General features: G+C 53.5%; 1 protein-coding gene across 1 annotated transcript in view; it reads right to left on the bottom strand.

The window, feature by feature from the left end:
* Nucleotides 1-16,349: 16,349 nt before the first annotated feature.
* The window catches only part of ZCCHC24 (zinc finger CCHC-type containing 24), a 56,825-nt gene continuing 45,534 nt past the window's right edge, over nt 16,350-27,640 (bottom strand). Inside the window, exons 3-4 of the mRNA XM_079793733.1 lie at nt 24,624-24,788; nt 16,350-19,073 (exon numbers count right to left, since the gene is read on the bottom strand). Of these exons, the coding sequence (XP_079649859.1) occupies nt 18,960-19,073; nt 24,624-24,788 (279 nt within the window). The 3' untranslated portion in view covers nt 16,350-18,959. The remainder of the gene's footprint in view (nt 19,074-24,623; nt 24,789-27,640) is intronic.

Below are 27,640 nucleotides of genomic sequence, written 5' to 3'. Positions count from 1 at the left end.
TCCTGGGACTTCTCAGCCTCCATAATTGCACGAGCCAATTTCTTATAGTAATTCTCTCTCCCCCATATTGGTTCTATTTCTCTGAAAAACCCTGGCTAATACACATATACTCATTTCTCCTACTTATAAACCAAAATGTACTTGTAAAAATTCAGATGTTACATAACTAAGTCATATAGACAATTAAATGACCTATAGCCCTATTGTATTAGTAATTGGTATGGGTATCTGCATTTGCTTAGGATGTAGAAAGCTGCAAAAACCATCATTCCTACCCCAATAAGAAGAGAAGGCTGAATAAGTAACAAAGTCATAACTTTCTTTGAGTTCATCAGAAAGGCAACCAGGTGACGTGAGTTCCAAAGAGGGACAAAGCCCTGGAGGGAGAGACAGGACATGAGGAAGATGTGGCCACGGGACAAGTGGGTAAGATGAAGGTGTGGCCACGGGAAAAGTGGGTAAGATGAAGGTGTGGCCACGGGACAAGTGGGTAAGATGAAGGTGTGGCCACAGGACAAATGGGTAAGATGAAGGTGTGGCCACAGGACAAGTGGGTAAGATGAAGGTATGGCCATGGGAAAAGTGGGTGAGATGAAGGTGTGGCCACAGGACAAGTGGGTAAGATGAAGGTGTGGCCACGGGACAAGTGGGTGAGATGAAGGTGTGGCCACGGGACAAGTGGGTAAGATTAAGGTGTGGCCATGGGACAAGTGGGTAAGATGAAGGTGTGGCCACGGGACAAGCGGTTTCAGCTCCTGGAGAAAGACATGAAGCCGCGCTCACTCCCCAGGGGCTTCTCTCCTATGAAGCAAAATTCTTACTCCACTGGGAGGACAGTGGTCCCTTCACCCCTGAAAGAAGCAGAAGTTCACTGCGGCTGGGGGCAAGGTAGAATAAAGAACTACAACCCTCGGGGAGGGGCGAGAGAACATCCAGGGCCCAATAGCCTATACTGATACCAACCAGAAATCAGCGGCCACTAGGGAAAGGGCAAACACCCACGGAAGACATGCCTAAGACTGAGGCTGGACCAGGACCGCAGCGAGCCCTCCTGTCCCACCCCTGGCCTGGTCTACTGCTCGGGGAGAAGGGAATGCACAGAGAGAGATAACCTTGTGTGTTGCAGAAAGCTGCAAGTGGAGTCCAAACACTGAGAAAAACCCTTCGGCACCCAGCCCCACCCCCAGCACCAGGCAGCAGTGGCCCACACTATAGCAATCGGCCTCTTGGGACTCCAAAGGTAAGGACACCAACACCAGAACTCCAGCCCAGTGCAACTCCTGACAATCAACTCAATGCCTCACAGTAAAGACCCGAAGTAAGTAACAGCACGCCCATTTTCCAGTGTGCACACTACATCGCTGTCTCTCCTATTGTACAACAGTGTTCAGCGTTCACTGAAAAAAATTAAAAGTACAAAAGAGAAAGGGGAAAACCAGTAAATAAGTAAGGCAATCAACATAATCAGACTCGGATATAACCCTGCAGGACAGGGACATTAAAATAACTATGACTAATATGTTAAAGGATCTAGTGGGGAAGGTGGGCAACATGCATGAACAGATGGAGAATCATTTTAGCCAAGAGAAATGGTAAGAAAGAGTCAAATGGAGAATCTACAAAAAAGGATACCAAAATTGAAGAATTCCTTGATGAACTCAACAGTAAACTCAGCACTGCTGAGGAATATGTCAGCGATTTGCCAAAGGACTATCATTTGCCAAAGATGTAATACCAAAGAGCAGTCAACAAAAGAAAAATTAGATAAGTTGGACTTCACCACCATCAAAATTTAAAATATTTGTGCTTCAGAGACACCATCAAGAAAGTGGAAAATACTCCACAGGATGGGAGAAGATAATTGCTGTGGTGGGATGTAAGGTGGCCCAGCAGCTTTGGGAAACAGCCTGGCAGTTCCTCAGATGATTAGACATAAAGTTAACACATGACCCAGCAATTCCACTGCTGGGTATACACCAAGAGAAATAAAAACATGTCCACACGGAAACTTGTACACAAATGTTTATTGTAGCGTTCTTGATAATGGTCACAAAATGGAAACATGTTCATGGTGGGAAGGTGAACCCACAAAATGTGGCATAGCCACCCAGTAGAATATTATCTATAATAATAAAAGCGTAATGTGCTAATTAGACCCGATGGCTGAACAGCGGAACAACCATCCAGACAACCTTTCAGACGAAGCTGCGGCTGCAAGGGCCAAGCCCCTTGCATGAATTTCGTGCACCGGGCCTCTAGTTTGACTATAAAAAGGAATGAAGCACGGATACATGCTACAACATGGATAACCTTTGAAAACACTATGCTAAGTGGAAGAAGCCAGTCACAAGAGACTACATAGTCTATGATTCCATTCATATGAAATATCCAGGACAGGAAAATTGATAGGGACAGAAGAAGATTAGTGGTTGCCTAGGGCTTATGGGGAGATAAGTGGGTGACAGCTAAAGTGTATGTACGATACGAGTTTTCTTCAATGGGATGATAAAAATGTTCTAAAAATCAACTGTTCTGATAGTTGTAGATATCTGTGAGTATACTAAAAGCCATCAAATCTTACACTTTTATATAAGTGAGTTGAATGACATGGGAATTATCCTATCTAATAAAAGAGTAGTATGCAAATTGACCATCACTTCAACACACAAGATGGCCACCCCCATGTGAACACAAGATGGCCGGCAGGGGAGGGCCGTTGGGGGGGACCCAGGCCTGCAGGGGAGGGCCGTTGGAGAGACCAGGCCTGCAAGGGAAGGCAGTTGGGGGGACCAGGCCTGCAGGGGAGGGCAGTTGGGGGGAACCAGGCCTGCAAGGGAGGGCAGTTGGGGGGGAACCAGGCCAGCAGGGGAGAGCAGTTAGGGGTGACCAGGCCAACAGGGAAGGGCAGTTAGGGGTAACCAGACCTGCAGGGGAGGGCATTTGGGGGCAACCAGGCCGGCAGGGGAGGGCAGTTAGGGGTGACCAGGCTGGCAAGAGAGGGCAGTTAGGGGTTACCAGGCCAGCCAGAGAGCAGTTAGGCGTTGATCAGGCTGGCTGGAGAGTGGTTAGAGGGTGATCAGGCTGGCAAGCAGAAGCGGTTAGGGGCAATCAGGCAGGCAGGCAGGTGAGCAGTTGGGAGCCAGCAGTCCTGGATTGTGAGAGGGATGTCCGACTGCCCATTTAAACGGGCAGTTGGACATCCAGTGGGATCAGGCCTAAATGGGCAGTTGGACATCCCTTGAGGGATCCCAGATTGGAGAGGGTGCAGGCTGGGCTGAGGGACACCCCCCCCTCCCCCATGCACGAATTTCATGCACCGGGCCTCTAGTATTTTAATAAATCTGCATTACTAGTCTCATTTTTTTTTTTTTTTTGTATATGTAAACAGTCCCCTGCTGTTTCTTTGGGAAATGCTGAGATTTGACCTTGTTATGGAAGTTGTGGTGGTGGGTCTTGGGCATCACCTTTGAAAGCATCTGTCCCAGGTGAAGTCAGGATAGTGTCTTTAAGCAAGAAGCCTATTCTCAGACACAGAAGGGAAGCTACTCTGGCGGGAGAGACAGAGTGCCTTGAGGGTTCAAGTTGTTTCATTTGGATCCAACGAGATGTCCCCATCACACATTTCAGGATCCCACTCTTTCCCATCAATGTCCTTGCACATGATGAATTTATTATGACTGTGAATTCAGATGATACTATAATTAATCCACCTACACAATTAAATTTCTGTTTGATTTTAAGCGCTATCGTCCAGTGCCTGCAAGAAGTGAGAGAATCTTTTAGGGTTGTAATGGAAGCTTTGTGGTCACACCATAATTTAAAGGGCATGAGTTTGTCATTTTCTTTTGGTAAATAATCAAGCATGCTCAAAATAATTCATTCCACGCCATAGTCCTTATGGTCATCATTACTGACATTAACAGCCAAGTGCTGCAGCCACCTGGCCTCCCATGGCACACGCTTCTCTCATCACTTAATCACAGGTGATAGCATGATAAATTGTGGTGTCACTGCATGCCATACATGACCAGAATTCCATTTCTCATTGGCAGGTAATTCAGCCTTGCTTCAGGTCCAAGAGCACAGCCAAACAAATCTCTAAATCCCATCTTTGTGGGGTTATCTCCAGTGTCAATTCTTTATTGGATGGGTCCAAACAGGATACTGGAACAACACAGTAATTTCAACAGGAGAAGCTCAATATAAAAAATTATTAACCATAGCATGTGTTTACCTTCTGAGGGAAAAAGAGAATGCTGAAGAGTAAAGTGTCTCTCCAGTGCCCTCTACTGGTAAAGCTTAATGTAATTTCAGGTGGCAATTACATTGTCACAAACAGCAATGGAGGAGGATTTACAACTAGAGAAATGGACTCATAAGGTGCATTGAACATTGCTTTCTTATCCAATCTGATGATCTCTGCCATTCAATTAAATATTTAGACCATTTATACTTAACTTGATTATCAATATAGTTAGATTTAAATTGTGCATCTAGCTATTATTTTCTCTTTGTCCCATCTGCTTTTTGTTCCATCTTTTTACTTCCTTTTAAAATGTGTTTTCCCCCATAAATGATTCTATTTTATCTTTATTATTGACTTACTAGAGGCCCAGTGCATGAAATTCGTGCATGGGGTTGTGTGTCCCTCAGCCCAGCCTGCACCCTCTCCAATCTGGGACCCCTCGAGGGATGTCCGACTGCCCGTTTAGGTCCGATCCTACCGGGATCAGGCCTAAATGGGCAGTCGGACATCCCTCTCACAATCTAGGACTGCTGGCTCCCAACTGCTCACCTGCCTGCCTTCCTGATTGCCCCTAACTGCTTCTGCCTGCCAGCCTGATCACTCCCTAACCACTCCCCTGCCAGCCTGATTGATGCCTAACTGCTCCCCTGCCAGCTCAATTGCCCCTAACTGCCCTCCACTGCCGACCTGGTCACCCCTAACTGCCCTCCCCTGCCGGCCTGGTCGCCCCCAACTGCCCTCCCTTGCAGGCCTGGTCCCCCCCAACTGCCCTCCCCTGCCGACCCGGTCACCCCTAACTGCCTTCCCCTGCCAGCCTCATCACCCCTAACTGCTTTCCTCTGCTGGTCTGGTTCCCCCCCCCACCAAACTGCCCTTCCCTGCAGGCCTGGTCCCTCCCAACTGCCCTCCCCTGCAGGCCTGGTCCCTCACAACTGCTCTCCCCTGCAGGCCTGGTCACCCCTAACTGCTCTGTCCTGCAGGCCTGGTCACCCCCAACCACTCTCTCCTGCAGGCCTGGTCCCCCCCAACTGCCCTCCCCTGCAGGCCTGGTCCCCCCTCCCCCAACTGCTCTCCCCTGCAGGCCTGGGTCCCTCCCAACTGCCCTCCCCTGCTGGCCATCTTGTGGCAGCCATCTTGTGTCCACATGGGGGCAGCCATCTTGTGTGTTGGAGTGACAGTCAATTTGCATATTACTCTTTTATTAGATAGGATAGAGGCCTGGTGCACAGGTTGGGGGTGGCTGGTTTGCCCTGAAGGGTGTCCCGGATCAGGGTGGGTGTTTCCTTGGGGCATGGGGCGGCCTGGGCGAGGGGCCTGTGGTGGTTTGCAGGCTGGCCACACCCCCTGGTGACCCAAGCATAGGCTGGAAGCAGGTATCTGGGATTTATTTATCTTCTTTAATTGAAACTTTGTAGCCTTGAGCGGAGGCCAGGGCAGGCCAGGGCGGGGGAAGCTTGGCTTCCTCCATCGCCAGGGGCAACCCAAGCCTCCTGCTTGCTCCAGCTCTGTGGCCGCCGCCATCTTGGTTGGGTTAATTTGCATACTCGCTCCTTATTGGCTGGTGGGCGTGGCTTGTAGGTGTAGCAGAGGCACGGTCAATTTGCATGTTTCTCTTTTATTAGATAGGATTAGATTTAATTCTTCATTTTATATTACTAGTGTTTTCTCTGGGGTTTACAATATGTAGTTCAACTTATTACAGATTACCTGCAAAAGATACTATACCACTTTACATGTAGTATAAGAATTGGTGGGCCAAATGGCAATTCAATATTTAATGTTTTGAGGAAATTTCAAACTGTTTTCCAAAGTAGCTACAAATATTTACATTCCCACCAGCAATGCATGAGGGTTTCAATTTCTTCACAACTTTACTAACACTTATTATCATCTGTCTTTTTCATCCTAGTCATTCTAGCAGATCTGAAGGTTATCTCATCGCAGTTTTGATTTTCATTCCCCCAGTGACTAATGCTATTGAGCATATTCTCCTGTGCTTATTAGCCATTTGTATATCTTCTTTGAAGAAATGTCTATTCAGATCCTTTGCCTGTTTTAAATTGGGTTGTCTTTATTGTTGAGTTGTAAGAGCTCTTTGTATGTTCTAGATACAATGCCTTATCAGAGACATGATTTGCAAATATTTTTCCCATTGTGTGAGTTAACTTTTTACTTTCTTAATGGCGTCATTTGAAGCATAAAACGTGTACATATGGATGGAGTCCAATTTATCTATTGCTTTCAAATGACCATAGGCTTGAATATTCTCCCACTCGGTTTTAAAAAAATAAAATAAAACCAGTTTTTTTGTGGAGAGCTTTGGAGCTCTCTTGTTTTATGGATTGCTCCCCTTCCTGGACAAAGTCTCTGAGCCGCTCCTCTGGAAGCCGGGCAGGTGGTAGCCTCTGATGCTCTGGGCTCACTTCTCCTGGTATGGAACCTGTGCTCTGGAGTGAGCTGGAATAGGGGAGATTAGGGCCCCAGTATTCTTGATGCTCTTCCTGGAGTAGAGCCTCCATCGTATGGGTGAGGGCTGGGTGAGGAAAGAGCCCCAAACTCTCAGCCATACTCCTGCAGAATTTAGCCTCTTCAACTTGCAGGTGGAGGAGGTTGGAAATTCTACCGGCCTACCTGTCCTACTCAGATACAGAGCTGAGGTGAGCGAAAAGCCTCAGCTTCTTGGCAGCACCATCCGCTGAGAAGCTTCCACCAGGCTGAGCTGGAAGTGGGGGGAGGGGAGTAGCTATGTGCCAATGCCACAGGCTCTTGTTGCTCTTAAGTTTAGTGAATTTTCCTGAATAACTGTTTTTTCATTTGTTCTATACTCTCATGAAAATTTCCAGAGACTTTAAATGGTTTGGCTTTTTAAAATAGTTTTTACCAACTCTGTTTATTTCACAGGGGAGTAGGTACATGGAGCTCTTCACACTGCCTCCCACAAGGGGAACTTCACCTTTTATTTGCATCTTTATATTTAAAGTTGGTGTCTTGTAGACAGTATATGATTGGGTCTTGGATTTTTTTTTTATTCTAGTAGTCTTTGCCTTTTAATTGGTATATTTAGACCACTTATATTTAATGTAATTATTGATATGGTTGTGTTTGTATTTACCATCTTGATATTTCTTTTCTATTCATCCCATAGTTATTTGTTTCCTTTTTCCTCTTCTTTTGCCTCCTTTTGGATTGAGTTTTTTATGATTCTATTTACCTTCTCTGTTGGATTGTTAGCTATAATTCTCTTTGTTATGTTGCTTTAGGTTTATAGTTTACATCTTAAACTTAACACAGTCTACCTTCAAGTGACACAGTACCACTTTACATATAGTATAAGGACTTCACCACAATAGACTTTCGTTTCTCCCTTTCATGGCCTTTGTTCTACTGTTGTCATGCTGTTGACATGCTATAAACATATATTGTGATTTTAAAGAGTCACTTATCTTTTGAATACATTTAAATAATAATTTTTAAAAGTCTTTTGCATTTACCCACATTGTAACCATTTTCCAATGTCTTCATTCATTTGTGAAGATGCAGATATCTATCTGGTATAATTTTATTTTTCTGACCAAAAGACTTCCTTTATATTTCTTATAATACATGTCTTCTGAGGATGAATTATTTTGTTTTTGAATATCTGAAAAGTCTTTACTTTGCTTTCATATTTGAAAAATATTTTTGCTGAGTTAGAATTCTAGACTGACAGCTTCTCCTTCCAGTAATGTTGCTCCACTGTCTTCTGGCTTGAATTTCTTTGTTTCCTAATGAGCAATGTGCTGCCATTTTAATATTTAATCTTCTTTATGTAATGTATCCTTTTCCCCAATCTTCTTATCACTGATTTTAAGCAACTTGATTATGATGTGACATGATGTGGTTTTCTTTCTTTATTTCTTGTATTTGGGTTGATTGCATTTATAGGTTTATAGTTTTCAACAACTTTTATCAATTACTTCTTTGAATATCTTTCTCTTGTATTTTACGCTGCCCTGTCCTCTGGAGACTCCTGTTATTTATACCAATCTGACAGGAGTTGTCTCACAGCTCATCGATGCCCTGTTCTTTTTGGGGTTCTTTTCAGTCTTTTTATATTTGTGTGTTTCATTTTGAATAGTTTCTAAAACGATGTCTTCAGTTTCATTAATCTTTTCTTCTTTTCACTTGCTGTTAATCCCATCCAGTGTATTTTTCTCATATCAGAAATTTTGTTTTTTCCCACTAAAGGTTTGGGATAGGTCTTTAAAAAGATAATTTCCAGGGTTCTTTCTGACCTGCTCATGGTTCCCTCATTCTCTTGAACATTTGGAATACAGTTATAATAACTGGTTTTATATCCTTGCCTACCTGTCATCTGTGTTGTGTCTGTTTTTAATAATTGTTCCTCCTCATTATGGGTTATACATTTCTGCTTCTCTAGATGCCTAGCTTATTGGATGCCAGACATTTCAGCTGAAGTCCTGAATATTTTTGTATTCCTCTAACTTCTCATAAGCTTTATTCTGGAATGCAGTAAGTTCTTTGGAAACAGTTTAGTTCTTTTGAGCCTGGTTAGAAGAGACCGGAACACGTTAGTCAAGGACTGAGTTTGCCCACCGCCAAGGTCAGATCCTTCTGAGTACTCTCCCTGTTTATTACCGGGTTTTGAAGTCTGGCTGATGGGAACTCAAACTATTTCTGGCCCCTGTGAGCTCTGGGGGGTTAGTTCTGCTTGCTCCTTGTTGAGGTCTTTCGCCAGCTGAAGGTAATTTCCTCACACACGCGTGCTCGTCAGTTTCCAGCTGGAGTTGAGGGAATCACGTGCACAGGCCGGAGCCCTCTCTGCAGCTTCCTCCTCTCCAGGCCATTCTCTGTTCCTGGTCCAGCTCTCTTCTTCCCAGCACTCTGGTCTGAAAGTTCTGCCCATGCCTTGCCTTCCCAAATTCCCAGCCCTGTCTCGGCAATGCCTGGCTCCGGGGCTCCCCTTCCCGGCACAGCGACCTGGAAACTCGGGCGGGCAGTGCGCTCTGCCCCTGTAGGGCTCACCTCGTTTGCTTTCCTTTCCTCGAGAACTCCTGCTCTGCTTTGCCTTGCCCACCGTCTGAAAACCACGTCTTCATATATTTTGTCTTTTATTTAGTTGTTTAAAGCAGCAGGGCAAATCCTGCTTTTACTCCATCTTGGCCAGAAGAAGTCATCTTCTGTGTGGTTTGAAGTGTTTGCAAGGAGAATACATTCTCAGTTGCTTGGGTAACATGCAATGTCAGCACAGGGCTGGGGGAGCCAGAAGTGGATGCCCACATTCCCCTCCAAGAGAAAGCAGCCAGCCAGGGCCCTGGGTGCGCCAGAGGAGGAATGTGGGTCAGGCCTCAGTCTTCCTCTCCGAGTCAGCCTCACTCTTGAGGGGCAGCAGGCCTCAGGCTTGAGCAGGCAGCACCCCAGACTGTTTCTCTCCACAACTGTCAAAGTGCTCAGTGGCCTAGGCCTCAAATAGGTTTTGGGCTCACAGGCCCCCTCGCTGCACCAGCCCCCAAAACCATATGGGTGACCGCAGAGCAGCCTGTAGGCTCTGCCAACCCCATGGGAATCAGCTCAGAGGGATTGCCAGGGGGAAGGTTCCACGTGGAGCCCAATGCCCTAGTGTTCAGATGGGGAAACTGAGGCTGGGGGTGGGGCATCAGGATGTGATCAAAGACAGTGGTCCGAGACCTATCAAGTCAGACCTTGGCTTTCCTGACTTCAGATCCTCCTCCTGCACCAAACAAAAAGGTAATTAAAAAGAAGATTGACTTTTAAAAACAACAATGCTTCAATAGGGAATTGATAAGTACGTTACTCAACAAAGGAATGCAATCAGCTGTTAGACAAATGAGGCAGATCACTGTGCTAACAGGCAAAGATGGTGAAGAAAGCAGGTTACAGAGCAGCATGTCAAGTGTGATCCTGTTAACATATGCGTGTGTGTATGTACATAACACACACATCCTATATAATAAAAGGCTAATGTGCAAATGTCCCCTCGACCGGAAGTTCAACCAGGGGGTGGGACTGATGGCCAACTGCCCTTGGCCCCTCCCCCCAGCTAGCCAGCTCCCAATTGGCCCCTCCAACCCTGATCAGGGGCGGGCTGGCCTGCCAACCACCCACAGCCCCTCCCCCAGCCAACCCTGCTCCCAATCAGCCCTCCCACCCCAATCAGGGGATGAGGCCAGCCCACCAACTGCCCGAGGCCCCTCCCCCCCACCTGGCCTGATTGGCCCCGATCTGGGTGGGCTGGCCAGACCCCATCAGTGCATGAATTCATGCACCGGGCTGCAAGTATATTTATACAAGCAAAAGACTATGGAAGGATATTGCCAGACTCTGGACGTAGTGATCTCTGGGGGAAGTTGGGCTACTAGGAATTTTCAAATCCTGCTTCCTGTTTTTCTATGCAGTTTCCACTTCACATTGTGTGTGCATTTTTTTATAATTGAGTAGGGGACCCAGATATTACAATGTGACACTCTTACTCAAGATAGGTATATGAGGCCTGGGTAGCCCTGTGCTGGAAGGTCAGGACTCACCTGGGATTTGGGAGAGAAAAATAATTCTCTTTTGTCCACCTTACAGGCTTGCAGCCTGCAGGAAAGTTGCAGTTCTCAGCTTCAGCCACCAGGGGGAAGCAGGGGATCAGTCGATCCCTGAAAGAGGAAAGCTGGGAATTTCTGAGCTGGCCAGGATGTTGGGGGAGCGGGACCACACTGTTTGAAGCCGGCTCCACTGTGGGGCAGGGCTGGGCCAGGCTCCAGGGAGAGGAGGCCCAGTTCTACATGCCAGGGGAGAGTCCTTTGCCTCAGCACAAGAGGGAAACTGAGGCACGAGCCAGAAATGAACTAACAGAGTGTGGGTGCCTGAGGAAGGAAGGGGAATGGCCTACAGGCCAGGGACCAGACAGACCCAAGTCCCTGGGGAGCAGGGGGCCCTCACTCCGGCCACCTGGTTCCTGGGGGTGACAGGTGGGAGGCAGAGCAGAGGGGAAATTGTGAGGGCCATTTTCAGGGCAGCACAGGCTCAGGTAACTCACCGCCTCTGTGACGGGTGCAGTGCTGACGCGGTCTTGAGCACGTCCCAGGTGCCAAGCACTTTGCCGCACCGTGTGTAGTCCTGATGCTGATGGGCAGGCACGTCATCCCCATTTCCCCAGGGAGGGAGTCGAGGCCGAGAGGGGAGGCGACTGGCTTAGGGGGACGGTCCATCTGACCCACAGTCCTTGCCAGGATGAGGATGGGGAGGCAGAGGTGGAGGGCACGGCAGGTGCCATGGTCCCGGACACACGAGGCAGGACTTGGACCCCAAATTGCCCCACAGGCTGCAGGGCCGCCCCAACCTCAACGGGTGACCAGAGGTGGGAGTGTGGGATGTTGAGAAGGTGTAGGGGAGGGTGCTGCTCGGCTCTCAGCATGGGGCGTGTGGGGTGGGGGAGAAAGCCCCTCCACTTCCTAGATCAAGAGGGAGGAGGTGGGAGGGCGGCTGACGTGAGTCCAGGTGCTGGAGGCTGTGGGCCAGGCGAGGAGGGCAAGAATGAGTGAGCGTCCGGGAGAGAAGGTGCAGGTGCCAGGCCAGGTCGCCCTGGAGGCAGTGGAGGCAGGAGCAACTGGGATTGGGGGCTGTGTTGGGGGCCATGTTGAGTTCTGCCTTCCACACAGGCCTGCAGAACCACCACGGGGCTTGGCCTAGCTGGTTTTGGGCTCTGAGCTATAGCAGGAGGCTGGCCGGCCAGGCTGGGCAGGTGTGAGGGCCCAGGGCAGAGTGGAGGGCTGAGGGCAGGCATAGTAGGCGTGTATGATGTGTGGCAGGGGCAGGGGCAGGGCCAGCACAGGGCCTCTATCATCTCTGATAAATGGGGGGTTTGGAGGGGTCTTTGTCCCAGGACAGGCTGCTCCTGGCTCCGGCCACAGCTCTGGGGAACAACCAGAGAGAGGCCTGACTCCAGTGGGGAGAGCCTCCCCCAGCTGGTGGCCCCCTTGGTCTCAGCTCCTGCACTCCCTTCTCCCCCTCCAGGCCGGGAAGCCAGCGTCAGGGCATCTGGGCGGAGGGGCTGATGCCAAGTGCTGGGCTGGCCCTGGAAGCGCCATAACGTTTGCCCAAGGCCTCCACAGGCTCCTGGGAACCAGTGGGCGTCTCGTCAGGATCAGGAACAGCACGGAGCTGGGAGCTGGGGGTGCAGCAGGGGACCCCAGCTGTCAGTCTTCTGTATCAGGCCTCTCCCAGGCCTCAATTTCTCCACCTGTCACGTTGGCATATTGTTCCCTGCCCTGGCTCCTGCCAGGACTGTTAGGAGGATAAGGAGAGACTTGGGCCTGTGGATGGGACCCAGCACAGAGCCGGACGGCCACCTGGGCCCAGCCTGGGAGTGAGGAACTGCAGGGTGGGTGGGAAGGGAAGCAGCCACACGGAATATCTGGGTGCAGGCGCTGCCTGTAGCCACTGTAGCCGCAGGTGCGTCCTGATGGCCCCGATGACAGAGAAGGACACAGGCTCCACATCACACGTCGGGAAGGGGTGGTGGCAGGAACCTGGCCTGGGGCACCGGGGGGGTGGGCTGCTCTTGCTGTTCTGGTGCTGAGGAGCGAGGGGGGTGAGCACTGCATCCTCCCCCGCAGGCCTGGGCCTGGCATGGCCGCCCTTCTCTGTGTCTGGAGCAGGCCCCAGGGGCTCCTTATACCATGGCCTTCGTGGGTTGGAGCTGCCTGTCCCTCCAGAGCCCCTCAGCCAGGGCCTGCATTCCTCACCTCACCTTTGCACCCCTGGGCGCAGGAGCTGTCTGGGCCCCGCCCAGGTCCGCCTCTGAGACTGCACTGAGTGAGAACTGGGGTTCGGATCCAGGCTCGGTCCCTGCCCGCTGGGTGCCCTCCTAGCCCTTACTCACTGGGGGCCTCGACTTCAGTCCAGGCAGAAATATGGGGTGGGTGTCAGTTTCGAAGGAAGGTGGGTGTGGGCCCATCGCTGGGCCGTCCTCTCTGGGTCCCCTGACACCCCTTCCTGTGGCGGACTCTGCTCTCTCCCAGCCCTCAGCGGCTGGCCGCCTCTGGACATGGACATTAAGTCCAACCGGAAGTCCTTCCTGTCCAGGGGAATTACTGGTTTCCACGGCTCTGGGAGATGTCGAAATGCAGACTGTGTTTGCCTTGGGTTTGTTTTGTTTTTTCCACGGAAAACAAAACAAGCACAGGGGCGCCTGCACACTGACACGCAAGGGCAGACGAGCGAGCGTGAACCTGGGGCTGAGCCCAGCACACAGTGGGCACTCAGTGAACCTGGCACACAGTGGGTGCTCAGTGAACCCGGGGGTCCCGGGCTGGAGGCCCACTCCCGCTCTGACTTCCCGTGTGATCTCTGGCAAGGCTTCTGCCTGAGCCACAAGCAGTGGGAGCAGGAGATCCACTCCCCCTGGCTCCCGGGTGCCAAGCGTGCACCACGCCTGGTGTTCCCTGGGCCATCTTATCTGCACACTAACCCCGCAGAGGCTGGGGCTCGGAGAGGCGAGGATCCGCCACCTCACACAGCCCGGGGCAGGTCTTGGGGGGACAGGGCGCACCGAGACAGACCCATGCTCTGTCCTCAGTCTGTCCCTGGAGGGCAGCCCCTTCCTGGCCCCTGGCAGCGTCTGTGGAGCAGCAGGGGCAGGTGGTTATTCTCTCCCCCTCCCACTCTGTGTGGGCCGAGGCCCCGCACCGCTCACGGCTTGGCCAGCTGACGCCACCTGCCTTCAGACCTGGCCCGGCGCCTTGCGCACGCCTGAGGGAAGGCCGCAGAGGCGTGTCCTCCCGTTGTGCCCATGAGCAGGAAAGGGCTGGTGGCTTCCAGACTCTCTGTGCGCCCCAAGGGAGACAAGGGGTCCTGCTACTGGAGTGTGTGTGGGGGGGGGGGCGTTTCTGTTCCTGCCTGTGCCCCCGCCCCCATCCCAAGGACTCACATGTTGTTTCTCTGCCCCATCTCAGACGCTGAACTCGGGAGCTGGCCCGCAGACATGCTGTGATCTGTACACGAGGTAAATATTTAGCAAACTAGCTGCCAAAATTAAAACGGAAAATTTCACATAAGAACCTGCATTTCCAGCCTCCCTCCCCCGACACACACACTCTGGGCAGTACATTCTGGGCACCACTGGCTGGAGCCAAGGATGCGATGCCCCCCAGTGAGGCTGCCCCGCCCACCTGCCTCCATGCCCATGCCACTGTCACCCCCACAGGACCTTGAGGGACCATTGCAAAGTCCGATGCTTCTCAGCCCTGCCCATCGGACTGACCGGGGGCTTTAAGAACCAGAGGACATGTCCAGGCCGATATCGCAAGGGTCTCGGGTGAGAACAAGACCCCGTAGGTGCTTCTGTGAGCAGCAAGGTTGGGAATGTGCAGCGTTCTGATCCTGGGCTGAAGGCTCCGGACGCAGGTCGCTTTGCGCGGCTTCCGAGCCGCTGAGTGTGGCTTCCTGTCTGTGGCCCCAGCAACAGCCCACCACGTGACAGCCCAGCCCCTCCGGGACTTGCTCAGAAGAGGGACCCTCTGTTCCTTTGCCTGATGCCCCAGGAGGCCAGGACACTGTGCTTTGCCAACTGTGATGCCCAGCGTCAGAGGCCCAAACCCCAGCCTTGGCACGAGGGCCTAGTGTGAGCAGGGGCGGCAGGGCCCAGGGCGCCCGCCGGCTCTGCTCCGAGGAAGATTCGCTCCTATATATGGTCACCGGGAGTCCCATCGCCGAGCTAACGTGTGACCTAATGTGCTGACAATCTCGCCCGACTTGGGGAGGGCTCTCGCCCTGGAGAGTGTCCACTTGGGGCAGAGGGGCTGGGAGGAGGCACATCCGTGGGGTGGAGGCAGGGCACGGACAGTTGACCCAGGCCCCGGAGAGCAGAGGCGCGGCTGCAAGTCCCTCCCTCCCCCTCAGCCCAGAATCTGCGAGAGAGACCAGCTCCCCACTGATGCGCTGTGTAAACAAGAAAAGCCACGAGCCGCTCCGGCCTTTAAAGTCCTTTAATACCGCAGGAAAAGACTCTATTTCTATGGGCAAGTCGCATACAGATTCTCCAGGAATAAGGCACACAACGGAATGCCATCCCGAGGGCGACCCTCGGAGAGGTCGGGAGCCTTGCCGTGCTCTCCGAGCTGGGCCCACGGGCCATTTGTCTTTTTAGCTGGACACACACGCATTAATGAATACAGACACGAACAGGTCACCCCACAGGAGCGGAGGAGGTGAGCGGTGAGGTTGGCAGCGGAGAGACGCAAGTCTGCTGCCACCAGCCCCGGGGACACCTCCCACACGTCAGGGCTATTGTTGCGCTGAGCTACAATGTAGTGATGTTGGTTAAATACTCATTTAGAATAGATTCAAGTCTAGTAGACGTTAGAGGGCAAGTGAGGGCTCTGGTTGACAAATCCAAGTTCCAAGAGCCTGGGGCCCCGAGGCATGGCTCAGATGGCCACCCAGAAGGGTGTGAAGACTGCCTCCATTCCTCTCGCCCTCCTGGGGCCCTGCTGAGCCGGCCCTTCCCCAGGCCAAGGCCACAGGGCTGGCCACAGGGGGCTAGTTAGCCACATGCCCCTTCCTCCCCTAGCCCACCTCCTTACCCCCTACTAAACTAATAACCATAATAACAAGAGAATAATAAGAAGGTGCAAGGGGACAGATTACAATGCTGTTTGTTATCCTCAGCTGAGGAGGCTCAAAGGGGTCACCATCCCCCTTTCACTACATACCTAAGTATAGCTTCCCTTAAAAAGGCAATACTTTCCAGATACACATATGTATAAATACAGGACAGACACATACCAATGAGTCTAAGCACTTGGATAATATGCTGGCTACTTAATACTGATAATTTCATCCAAGGAAAAAAAACATAGAATAGCAACAATATGGCTTAAAGAATTGCAAAGGTGTTTTTTTTTCCCTCGTCAGAATTATGTACCAACTTCATATAATATTCTATGGAGACAATATTTCCTTCTTAATGTAGTTCAGTTGCATACTTTTTACAGATCAAAGTATAGTAAAAAAAAAAAAAAAAAGGAGAGAAAAGTTCTCACCATAAATATTTTCTCGCACCTCAACAAGAAGGTTTGCAAAATACTTCCAGACATTTTGTTTCTTTTGCCCTCCCGAAAGCTCTGAAGTTTTGAAAATGCCTCTTTTTGTTTGTTTTTAATGTCAAAAATCAAACAATTATTTTTTTCTTTTCTTTTCTTTTTTTTTTAAAAAGGCCTTCCAATATATACAGACAAAAATCACTGTGAGGATTTTTCAGGAGAAGGTAACAAATTCAGTGTTGTGAGAATAATTGGTAACTATGCAGAAATTTTAACATCTATGATTTTTTTTTTCAAAATACACAAATAGTATTTGTCTTTTAAAAAAGGAATTCTGTGTCAAGTATAACTCAAAATAAATACAAATTCACAAGTAGAACTACTGAATACTTCAATGGGGTAAACACTGTTATCTCCCAGCTACATCACTAGACCTACTCACTACAAGCGATTGTCCCTTTTGAACGTACTCAACCACACACTTGCTCGTCCCCTGGGCTCCCAGGCCTCTGAGCACTTCATTCCCACGGCAGCCAGCCTGGGCATCTGAGGCTTCTGCTGACCACAGAGAGCTCCCAAGTTCCGCCAGAACAATACAGGAGGGGGTGCAGGGGGCCCAGCCCCCCGTGGCCAGCTGGGCACAGATGGCAGGGGCAATGGCTGCCAGCTGGACAAGCCCACTGGGAAGGTCACGGTGGGGTGATAGCCCATCTCCTGTTGGCCCGTGGAAGGCCCTGGCCTCCGGCAGCCTGGAATCCCGGCTCTTTTAGGGTTCGGGCTTCCCCCACCTCTGCAGCAGATTTGGCAGCTCCCAGCATCCTGGGACCAACGTCCCACGGTGGGGCCAGGTCCCTGGAAGAGCTGGGGCCTGGTGCTGGCAGCCGGACAAGCGCACTGCCCACCACCGGGAGCATTGTCTTTGGCTGCGCACCAGGATGACTGGCAGCGACAGCTTCTCCTCGGGGCACAGTGCCTCCAGCCAGGGCGACTCCGCTCGCTTTGACCCGGTGGAGACAGCCGGAAACAGCTGGGCGAGGACTCCCAGTGGCATTCCCAGTGGCGGGGAAGGTGGTCACAGCCACGGCCAGGCATGGTTGCTGTGGGTAGGAGGGAGGCAGCTTTGGGGCTCAGGTTGGAGCAAATATCCCCCTTTTAAGTGCTCAGAGGCCGTGACCCCCTGAAATCTACTCTGCAGCCCCCCCTGACTTCAAATACGCTCACTCCATCTTCTCGACTTGCTCCCTGGACCCCTGGTTAACTTGACTGTAACTCCTCAGCTGTACAAACATTTTCATTTGAAAACAAAGGCACTGGACCCCGGCTGGGTGTCCCTGAGCCGTGGTAAACACTGGATTGCAGGCCCATTTCGTGGTCTGACTTTTTCCCACAGAGGCATAATGTTGGGGCAAAAGTGACTGGGTCCTGACAACTAGCTTTCTCCCTGTCCCTGGGAGAAAGGAAGGACGCACGACAATCAACACAGGCTCCTCCCTGAAGCGGGTGGTCCTCCCGCTCCCCCGGGAGGAGAGGTTCTGCAGCGTGCCTTGGGGTTGCCCGTGCAAGGTGGTGGGGACAACAGGCAGGGATGGGGCTGGCATCCATCGGCTTGACTTCAGTGATGGACTGATGGGGGGTGGTGTGAGTGCGGGACCTGGTGACACCCTCCAAATTCAGTCCTGTGCCCAGGAGGCGCCCCCCGCCCCTGCTTACTAGTGTCACTCACTGAACTAAAAGGGAAACTGAGGCCCGGAGACGAGACGTCCTCCCCAAGTTCCATACTTGGTCAGCGGCAGGGCCAGCACTTGAACAAAGGTCTGCAGACTGCCAGACCCATGCCCTTCCTGCCACACAGGGCCCTACTACCTCCATCGGGGATGGGCCGTGGGGGGAGGTGAAGGAGAAGGGAAGGGAATGGGCTGACTAATCCAAGCACGGGGGGCGCGGGGGGGAAGTGTGTGTGGCGGGGAGGTGATGCCTGGTGTGCCCCAGGCCACGCCTTGGGACTCTGTCCAACATTCACAGCCTCCCCATCCCTGACCTCTGGGTCTTTGGGGAGGGGGGCGATGCAGAACCCGGGTGTAACACCAGTGACGTCAGAGGCAGTCAGGTTTGGGGCTCAAAGTGGGCAAGGGGCAGAAAGGCCCACTCCCAGCAGCTGCTAGAACAGGTATCAGCTCGCCGTGACTGCTGACCTGAACGGGACACAGAAACGGGGCTCTCTGAGGGTGCTCTGTGCACGGGGCAGCCTGGAAGGCCCAGGGGAGGAGAAGGCGCCGGCTGGTCTTGGGGAGACAACCCCCACAGGCTTTGGGATTCACAGTAAATTTAGTGCACTTGTGGCCAATGCAAGGCTGCTCACCAAAGGGGTCTCAGAGGAGGAGAGCCTGCAGGGGACCCCGAGGGCTTTGTGGGTTCTGTGCATCGACCCCTACTCGCCCCCAGTCCCCCCACAGACTCAGCCCACCTGGAGAGTCCCAGAGACCCCACCTTCTGCGGGGCAGCTATGTCAGTAACACTGTTTGTCAACACACATGAGGCAAGAACCTAAGACCCCCTGCCCAGACCCGCATGCCTGTGAGGACTCCCCCACACACATGGGGACATGCAGCAACACGGACGAACACGGGGCGGGTCTTCTCTGGCCGGCGGAGGCGGCGGGCCGGTCATTGCACTCGGCGGCAGTAGTAGCCCAGCACCTTGCACTTCTCGCACAGGTGCTGGGGGTGCTCCTTGCTCTGGTCGGACACGTCCAGGCCGTCGGGCTTCTCCAGGGGCCTCTGCAGAGAGGAAGTGGGAAGAGGGCTCAAGGTGGGGAGACCAAGGGGCAGCAAGAAACACAGAAACACAGAGTGAAGCAGGAGAGGGGGCGGGGGGAGGAAGAGACAGGAGGAGCGAGACATACACAGAGAGAGCCCCGAGGGAGTGTGCGTGGCCACAGAGGTTGCTGCCCAAGGCACCAGGGCCCTTCCTGCCTCTCGCTGTCCCCAGAGGCACAGGCTGGGGCCAGGGCTGGGGCCAGGGCTGTGGGAGAGGGTCCTGTACCCAGAGCCCGGGTCTGGACACCCTTTTCCATTCCCCAGCACTCTCTGAGCAGCCACCGTAGGAAGCTCACAAAAACCTGGGATAGAGGCAAGACAGGTGCACAGACATTATCCGGATACGGAAACCAAGGCCCAGAGCAAGGGAGAGCGCAGCCCACGCCTCCGGACTCCCGCACCCAGCGCTTCTTCCCTGGCTGCTGTCGCTCCGTGCCTCCGCCTGTGGCCTCAGGACTCAAGCAGAGTTTAACCTGGTCACCGTCGCAACTCTTCAGGTTCGAGGGAATGAGCCCTCAGTTCTGCGAGGGGTCGGCAGCCGGTGCTCTGGATCTCCCACTTCCCAGGGCCAGGCACACCATCTGCCATGTTTGTTGAGTGGCTACATGAGCGGAACCTCATTGTTTCCTAATAGGGAAACTGAGGCCCAGAGCAGGGAGCTGACTTGCCAGGCCTTTAATGCTGCTCACTCCCTGTGTGACCTCAGGGAGCCCCGGTTTCCATGTCTGTAAAATGGGCCATCCTCACACCTCGTTTGCAGGGCACCGGGAGGATTCGGAGGTCTTGGTGTTTGTAAACCGAGCAGAGCAGGCACCTTTCTGTTACCAGGGGCACATCCCTGCTCCCCCTCCCGCCTCCCCCCCTGCCCCCCGGGCCTCACAGCCAGCCAAGCCTCGTCTCCTTGGAAGGTTTATGGATGCTATTAGGCGCGCCTCCCGAGCAGTTTCCTGGCACAGCCCTGACCCAGAACCCTGCCTGCAGAAGGGTCCCCTGCCGGATTTGGGGGGACTCAGAGGAAGCTGGCCAGGGCCAGCTGGGAGCCCCATGCCGAGGGCGGGGTAGGAGCTACAGGCGGGTGGTGGGGCGGGGAGTCTTAGCACCATTGACCATGACCCAGGATGGTCCTGGGAGGACAGTGAAGGTGAGCGCTGCCCCCTGGCTAGACTGCAAGCCACTCAAAAGTAGAATACCGCCTTCTCTGCCCAAGGACGCAGCGCCTGGCCCCAAGGTGGCACTCAGAGCGAGCAGTTTGGGGATGGAGAGGCAGGGGCTCTGGGAGATGTGCGTAGGGACCGTGGTGGGCAGGGTTAAGATCCAGGGGCAGGAAGCCCGTCCCTGTGCTTCCAGGCCTGAAGCCACAGGGGACGGACTGGGAAAGGACGGGAGCATTGACCTCACCGCAAGGGGCTTACAGGCGACCGGCTTTCCCGGCCAGAGAGGATTTGTCCCCAGGGCACCTGGGCTGGAACACCAGCTCTGCCGCCCACAAGCCCAGTGACCTTGGGCAGGCCACCCGACCTCCCTCCGACCCTCCATTTCCCCATCTGTGAAAGGAGATGTTACAACACGTTTCTCATGAGATTGCTGTTCCAACTCAATGAAGACCAGGAATAGAAAGAGATGGCATATAGACGCTATTAATGCTGCTGTGGCCGACACCGATGATGATGATGATGATGATGATGATGATGATGATGATGATGATTAATGGAAGAGGGAGACCAGCTGGTAAAGTCAACACAAGTTGAAGCCAGGATGCCAACTGAAAGGCCCAGGCCGGTCACATCCCCTGCCCTCCCAGACGAATCCACAAACACCTACAACATCTCCGAGGGCTGGGAGCTCTCTGCAGGCCCGCTGAGCTCACTGCCTGAGCTGTAAGAAGGGCTTCCCGATCTTGCACTGACACCCGGGTCCTGTACCCCCATCCTAGTGATCCCGGCCACACGGGGGTCACACAGAAGTCTCCCATCCCCTAACCAAACCCAGCCTGGTTCCACTCCCCACCCCCCTCTTCATGCTGGCCAAGGCCCCTTCCCTGAATGCGTCTTCCAGGTGGGGCCAGAGAGGCAGAGTAAGCAGGCCGACACCCCCTTGCTCCCCATGGTTTATACTTTGCAAAGTGCTGCCGCATAAATCATAGCACCTAACCTCACCCTTCCTGTGAGGGGCGTATCCCCATCTGCCTCACAGATGAGGAAACTGAGGACCTAGGACATCAAGGCTCTTACCCAGGGGCCTGCAGCTTCACCTCTTTACCAAGGGCTGGTGGCCAAGATTTTTCTCCTCTAGAACCTCAGCTTACCCTTCTGTAACCTGGGTGGGAGGTTAACAACATTTGCTCTGTGTGTGATAGAGACAGCACTAAATGAGATCACTTTATAACCATAAAGAGCTCGGCAAGACTTGTTGCTGTGTGACCTTTAGCTAGTCACTTCATCTCTCTGTGCCTCAATTTTCTCCTCTGTAAAACTGGGCTAATAAGAGGACCCACTTGATAGGGTTGTTGGGAAGAGTAAATAAGCTGATATATGCAAACTTGTTAAGACAGTGCCTGGCACATAAAAAGCAAAGTGTTGGCCAGTATTAATATCATATATGATCACTATTAGGGCTATGTAGGGCTGGGGGCAGGCTGGGAACAGGGGAGCCAGCTACGTACCGAACCACCCCCTGCAACATCCTCTCCATCCCCCTTGCTGTGATCCCATCAGTGCCCTGCCCCTCTGCTGTTCCCCCTCCCATGGTCCTGGCTCAGCCCGTCTGTGTGAAGGAGCAGGGAAGCTGTCAGGACGACTCCCCTCCACCCTCCACGGAGGGAAACACTCAGCAGCTGGGACTAATCGCACAGGGCCAGCCCCACCCCTGCAGTGAGGCAAAGCCCAAGTGTTTTCTTCTGTGGGGGGCAGGGCGGGAAGGGGGCTCCGCTGGGGCCTGACAGAAAGCAGATGTGGCAGGGGAGGAAGCAGCGGGGAGGAGAGGGTTCTCAGGAGATGGCTGCCCCCGCGGTCAGGGCTCAGGGGGCGGGAGAAATAAAGCAGCCCCCCCTCCGCTCTCTCCACCACTGCGGCCAGGGGTGGGACGCCCAACCCTCCCACTCAGCTCTTCACAAGCTCCTGACACCACCCCTCACCCTCTGCCCGGCCTGCAGCCTCCCTGCGGGAGGAGACCCCTGTGATAAGGGACTGGGGCTGGGCGGTGACCGGAGCCTGGTCCTGGGCCCCTTGATGCTGGCTGGCTAAGTGACCGTGCTCAAGTTCCGGTCCTGTCTGGGCCTCGGTCTCCCTGTTGCACACAGCGAGTGCTCAACAGACAAGGGCTGAATGACTGGGGGAGGGTTTGGGGACAGGAAAGCAGGCCACATGCTCTTGGAAGATCCTTCCAGGTTGGGCCAGGGACTCTGATCCGGGCCCGGAGATGGGGAAGGGGTCAGAGAGGCTGTGTTTGGACTGAGCTTGGCAGGAAGCTGATGAGGCATTGCCGGCCTGAGGAAGGTGGCACCAGCCAGCACGGGCCTGGCATGGAGGAAGGGCTGCTGGGCAATGTGGGCGCAGGGCCTAGGAGGCTGGAGCCACTGCAGGAAGTTGGGTCCCACCCGCCTTGGGGCATCGGTCATGCCTCTCTGCTTAGGTCGCAGAGGGCGTGAAAGGCGCAAGGACGAGCCTCCCAGACCCCAGCACAGACCCCCGCCCCTGCCACCTGAGCCGCTGCAGGAACTGGCCCATTCTGGCTCCACGGCCCGCCAGCCACGTGACCTGTCCTCCCGGGTCCCCTCATCCCCACCCAGGCTACTCATCTGCCCCCCGGCAGCCCCGAACTTTCTCCCTCTTTTCTACTAGCCTGGGGTAAGTCACATACACCCCTTGCCTCATTTCGCTCCTCTGTAGTTTGGGAAATAAGAGAGCTGACTTCAGGGGGCGGCTGAGAGGACGAACGTATAAAGTACTCGGAGGAGTGCCCGGCTACCGCTAGCTGCGCTCATAGTCTTCCCCATCGCTGCCTCTCCCGTCACCGAAACCCACCTGCGGCCGCCTCCTCTCTCCTGCACCGGGAACATGGCACTTTGGTCCAGCACATGGGCCCAGCTCATGGGAGGCTGAGCTGGGACACACACTGGGCCTGTGTGCCTCAGGGCCAGGCTCCCGACAGCTCAATAGGCAGCTCTGGGCCCCACTTTCACCTGGGGACCCTGGGGACCCCATCTGGCTTCTCAGGACCGTGCCTTCCCTGCCTGTGAAATCGGGATGAACAGAACCCAGGCGGAGGGCAGAGCACAGATGGAGGGCATGCGGGGGCTTGGCACAGGGTACCTGGGGTGACCACGCCCGCGATTCTGAATGCCAGTGGCTAGCCCTGTCTGACTGTTCTGTTCGCTTGGAGAGGAAGCTCCTGGAACGCCCAGCACCCCCTGACCTTCACCTTCTTTCAGCGCCTGCACAGACCTGGCGAGAGCCCACGAGCCCTCCCAATAGCACGGCCACGCCCAGGGCTGGGAGAGCGGAGCCCCGCGCAGGCGAGCCTCTGACCGTCAGAACGGGGCATTTGTTTGTGGCCTGGGCCCAGGCCTTGTCAGGAGTCGCCAGGAGAGGTCAGGAACCAGGACGGTCTCCTCCAGACTGCCCACCCCACCCCGGCCCTGACCTGCTCCCCAGACACTGTGTGCGCTGTGCCCTGTGTCCGCCCCCCCCTGGTCACCGGGGCCCGGGCCTCTCCCTCAGCGCGCTTAGATGTGGGCCTGCCCCTTGACCGCGGCCAGTTTCGTCTGTCCGCCTGCGTGTGACTGTGGGTGATGGGACCATGAAAACCTTTGGGGCGGGGGGCGGGGGGGATGGCGAGCCTGCAAACAGGAAATGGAGGCCAGCACGAGGGTCACACAGTCACAGAGCATTTGGACCACGAGCATCCTCTCCTCCTCCTCCTAGTAGGACAGGGGCCAAATTCTCTCCAGCGGCCCGGCAGCCCCTCCCGCCGCACTCTGCTCCCCCAGCTCCCCCCACGCCCCGTGCCAGCCCTGTCCCCTACTTGCACGTGCTGCCCCTCACCAGCAGTGCCCGTCCCCTCCTCCACCCCCACCCAGCCCCGAGTACACGACCCTCCACTCCCCGTCTGAGCTCAGAGCTCAGTCTGACATCACCGCCTCAGGGGGGCCTCCCCACGTGCCCCCAATGCCCGCCTCCGCACCCCTCTGCCTCCCTTTCCCTCAGGCCCCTCCGCCTCCTGCTGCCCTTCCAGCCCTCTGTCGCACAGCAGCATCCAAGTTCATCACTTCCCAAATGCCCCTGGGCTGCGGACTCAGGGCCTCGGTGCATTGCCCTTATCCTCCACCCCTTCCCCGGGCAGCGGCGCGCTCTCACCCCGTCTCAGAGGAGACAGGAAAGAAAGCTCACTTGGAGGGATCTGGTCTCATCCTTGCCATAAGAAGGCCTACTGAGAGACAAAGTCACCCTCCCTCAGCCCTTCAGAGACCCGAGCCCCCTGCCTCCCGCACCCCCGCCTGCCCCGCCCGCTCACCTGCTTGTGCGGGTACACGTTGATGTGGCACTTGATGCACTCCTGCCCCATGTTGGCCCAGGAGTTCCCGCTCATCCATTTTCTCTTGCACTTGGGACACTTGTACTCGCCGAAGCAGCGCTTTTTGCCCTGGTATGGGGTCAGACCCTCGCCTTTGGGGCGTGCCTGGAGGACAGAAAGCAAACATAGGGGGTTGGGGTCCACCAGGCCAAAATGCTGCCCCCTTGAGGTCCCCTTCTTCAGCGCTCATACCCTGTGTCCCCGTGTGCAAGCACTCTGTCCCCAGTCCCGAGAACACCAGGGTCACCCCAGAGCACACACGGGAACCCAAGGCTGGGAGGCAGAGGACAGAGGAGGTGGGGGTGGGGGTGGGGGTGTGTGACGTCTTTTTCAGTCAAGGGTGCAGAGTCCTTAGTGGAGCTAGGAGTCACTTCCTTAGCTCAGCTGTCACAAAGAGGCGCGTGAACCTGCGCACGGGTGCTCATTGGCTCCGTGTGTGGTTTAAGGGTTACTGACGAGGCAACACAGGCACCGCCCAGCTTCGTACACATACAGTGCCTCACCCCTGCTTCCCGCCACCCTCTCCCCACCCTGGAGGCACACCGCCCCGAAGATACACTCCGCATTTACAAACACGTGCAACATATGTACACACACGCTTTCTTCCCTCGCTCGTTTAGAGACGTTATACTGGTTCTGCATCTTTCTTTGTTTTTACTTAACAATGTATCTTGGACATATTATTGTAAGATGATATATACAGGAGGTCCCCCAAAATGTATACACACTTAACAGCTGATAGCTCAATTGATTTTTCTTTCTTTCCAGATGTAACCCATTGGAAGTACTAATTATTCAAAGTGTGTATACCTTTTGGGGGACACCCTATATCTAATCAAGTATCCTTTTCCCACATGAGGACAAACAGAGCTACTGTTTTCTAACAGTTGCACGGTATTCGCACACTTGCAGTTCCAGTACAGTCACAGAACATCTGGATGGTTTCCACTCTTCTGCTGTTACAAACAATGCTCCAGTGAATAATGTGCATGCATGTGTGCGTGTGCGTGTGCGTGTGTGTAGAAAGAGAGACAACATTTGTGGAATTCCTAGAAATAAAAGTGGATGTGCACCTTTAAGTTTTAAAGGTAACGACAAACCGCCACTGCCTTCCCCTGGGTGTCCCGACTTAACCTCCTCACCAGCAGTCCTCATCATTGCCGACCTGAGAGGCAATCTTCTGAGAGTAGCTATGACTGATATGTCTTCTATTGGGAGCAAGAGAGATGTTCCCCATGCATTTAAGAACCATCGGCGAACTGTTAGTCCAAATCCTTTGTAAATCTCTTTCCCTGCTGGGGTTTGGTAATTTTCTTGGTCTATAACTGCACTTTATATATTAAGGAAACTAGCTTTTTCCTACAAGGAATTTTTAAAAATAGCTTTATTGAGACATGATCCTACATCTTACCTACTTAAGGTGTACAAGTCAATGTTTGACAGTATAGTCACAGTTATACAACCATCACTACAATCTAATTTTAGAGCATTTTGTCACCCCCGAAAGAAACCCTGTGCCCATGAACAGTTCCTCCCCATCCCACCCCCACCTCCTCACCACTCAGGCCTAGGCAACCCCTAATCTACTCTCTGACTCTAAAAAGTTCCCTATTCTGAATATGTCATGTAAGTGGGATCATACAATGGTCCTTTTGTGTCTGACTTCTTTTACTTAGTGTAATGATTTTAAGGTTCATCCATATTGTGGAATGTGTCAGTACTTCATTCATTTTGTTACTGGAAAATAGTCCATTGTATGGGCATGCCATGTTTTATGTACACTCATTCATCAGATGATAGACATTGGGTTGCTTCCAATTCTCAGCTGTTAGGAGTAATGCTGCTGTGAACACTCATGTACAAGCTGCTTAGTGCTTATAAAGTTGAATTCGTTGCCCCAATATTTAAAAATGAGAGATTTCACACAGAAATATGGCCCATTGGTCTGGAATGCTTATGGCATCCATCAGCTGAAGTTGCGAAGTGGCCACCCCACCAGACCGAGGCCACCTGCACCGTGTCACCTACGTGGCATGTGCAGGCTCAGAGTCGGAGACAGGCTCTCACACAGGCTCTGCTCTGTGACCACACACCTGTCGCCTGTCCTTCCTGGACTGGCCTGAGCAGCACCCCTGGGGGCTCATTAGAATCGCAAAATCGCAGGCCCCGCCTCAGACCTACTGACTCAGAATCTGCATTTCAACCAGAGGCCCAGGGCGTTCACAGGCCATAGAGTTTAAGAAGCACTGGGCTATGAGATGATCTGTTTCCATAGTAACGTTTGCCTGGAAAACTGCCTATTTATGAGGTTGTGCACCGAGGTCCAGAGCACAGACTCTGGATCCAAATCCAGCTCCGTGGTCATGAGCAGGTTACTTCACATAAGCGTGCTTTCAGGATTGAATGAGATAATACACGTAAAACACTTAAAACTGCAAACCACTCGACCTCTGTGTGCCTCGGCTTCTTCGTCTGGAAACCCAGGGTGATGATGAGGGCCTGCCGCCCAGGGCTGTTGGAAGAATGGCTGCTTCCGTGCACATGGACGTCTTAGCTCGGTGGGTGAGCACTGCAAGTGCTCTGTCCCATCAGCGATTTAGTGTGATTCTCTCCTGGGGCCTATCCAGGGAGAGGGAGCAGGCTCGGTCCAGGAGAAGGGAGGCTAGAGCTGAGGCCAATAGGTGCAAAACGTAAGAGGGAAGTTCCCAGGATGGGGGGCGGCCCGGGTAGAGGTGGGCTTGCACCCCTGGGTTGTGGAGAAGCAAAAAAGGAGCAGCATTAGGTGCCTTCCCCTTCTGGAATTCTCAGCCAGGCACCCAGGCTGCGGAGGCTCTGCAGACGGGGCTGCCGGAGGGCAGAGGGAGGGCGAGGAGAGCAGACATTTACGAAGCACTGTGTGTGCTGGCTTTGTGCTCAGGGCTCCGCATCCTGCAGGCCCCATTCACCTCTCCTCATAA

Source organism: Cnephaeus nilssonii (genome assembly GCF_951640355.1).
Source record: "Cnephaeus nilssonii genome assembly, chromosome: 16".
Lineage (NCBI taxonomy): Eukaryota > Metazoa > Chordata > Mammalia > Chiroptera > Vespertilionidae > Cnephaeus > Cnephaeus nilssonii.
This window is presented reverse-complemented; position numbering and strand designations above follow the sequence as displayed.